The sequence below is a fragment of the Octopus bimaculoides genome, chromosome 17, assembly GCF_001194135.2.
Source record: "Octopus bimaculoides isolate UCB-OBI-ISO-001 chromosome 17, ASM119413v2, whole genome shotgun sequence".
Taxonomy (NCBI): Eukaryota; Metazoa; Mollusca; class Cephalopoda; order Octopoda; family Octopodidae; genus Octopus; species Octopus bimaculoides.
Window position 1 is genome coordinate 7,149,042 of NC_068997.1, and position 1,278 is coordinate 7,150,319.

General features: G+C 35.7%; 1 protein-coding gene across 3 annotated transcripts in view; it reads right to left on the minus strand.

The window, feature by feature from the left end:
* The window catches only part of LOC106872482 (chromodomain-helicase-DNA-binding protein 8), a 99,063-nt gene that overhangs the window by 67,449 nt on the left and 30,336 nt on the right, over positions 1 to 1,278 (minus strand). For all 3 annotated transcript variants that reach the window (XM_052974037.1, XM_052974038.1, XM_052974036.1), the window contains exon 10: positions 329 to 456. In XM_052974037.1, coding sequence (XP_052829997.1) covers positions 329 to 456 — 128 coding nt within the window. The remainder of the gene's footprint in view (positions 1 to 328; positions 457 to 1,278) is intronic.

Below are 1,278 nucleotides of genomic sequence, written 5' to 3' on the forward strand. Positions count from 1 at the left end.
TAACTTAGCGGTTCAGCAAAAGAGACCGATAGAATAAGTACTAGGCTTCCAAAGAATAAGTCCTGGGGTCGATTTGCTCGACTAAAGGCAGTGCTCCAGCATGGCCACAGTCAAAAGAGTGAAACAAGTAAAAGAGTAAAAGAGTAAAGATAAACATACTGACATGCTTCACAATTTGTCAAACAAATTTCTCTCACAATGCAAAGTCCAGGAATCACAAACTTGTTCGTATTTCTAATTAACTGTACACAATAAAATAATAGCAGAGAATCACACACACACACACACACACACACTATATATATAGAGAGAGTGAATAGATACTCACACTTTATACCAACTAAACGTTAACCAGTTTACACCTTCCAGTTGGTAGTCTCGTAATCTGTTGTTGTTTTCATAATTTCGAGATACTTCTAGTTTCTTCCACCCAGAAGGGTGTGGTCTTTCTTTAGGCTTCAAAAAGAAAAGGCAAAATTTGATTTACTGAAATATTTAACAATACACAAAACAAAGAAACAAAAATTATAGTGTCCCACATTTCTCCAGATCCCTTATTCTTTCCTATTTGTTTTTGTCTTCTAATGTAGCCCCATATTGGCAGGGGTCGGATGGAATTTGTTGGGGTAGATTTTCTATGGCTGGATGCCCAATGTACACTTGTCTCCAAGTAAAGTAATATTTCCCTATAACCAGACATATTTTCATGGGAGGTTGTGTAGCGGGGATTCAGACCCTAATCATTAGATACTCAGTTGACCAGTCAGCATGAAGCTGTGAAAGGATACTGGGACACATTTAACATTCCACATCATAATTGAAAAGAAAAAGCAGTAAAACGAATACAACAAAATCACTAAGGAAAAGAACAAGAGAATAATTACAGAACAAAACAAGACCAGTGAAGAAAAGAATAACAGAATCAGTAAAGAACAGGAACAACAAAATCAGTAAAGAACAGGAACAACAGAATCAGTAAAGAACAGGAACAACAGAATCAGAAAAGAACAGGAACAACAGAATCAGAAAAGAACAGGAACAACAGAATCAGTAAAGAACAGGAATAACAGAATCAGTAAAGAACAGGAACAACAGAATCAGAAAAGAACAGGAACAACAGAATCAGAAAAGAACAGGAACAACAGAATCAGAAAAGAACAGGAACAATAGAATCAGTAAAGAACAGAAACAACAGAATCAGTAAAGAACAGGAATAACAGAATCAGTAAAGAACAGGAATAACAGAATCAGTAAAGAACAGGAATAACAGAATCAGTA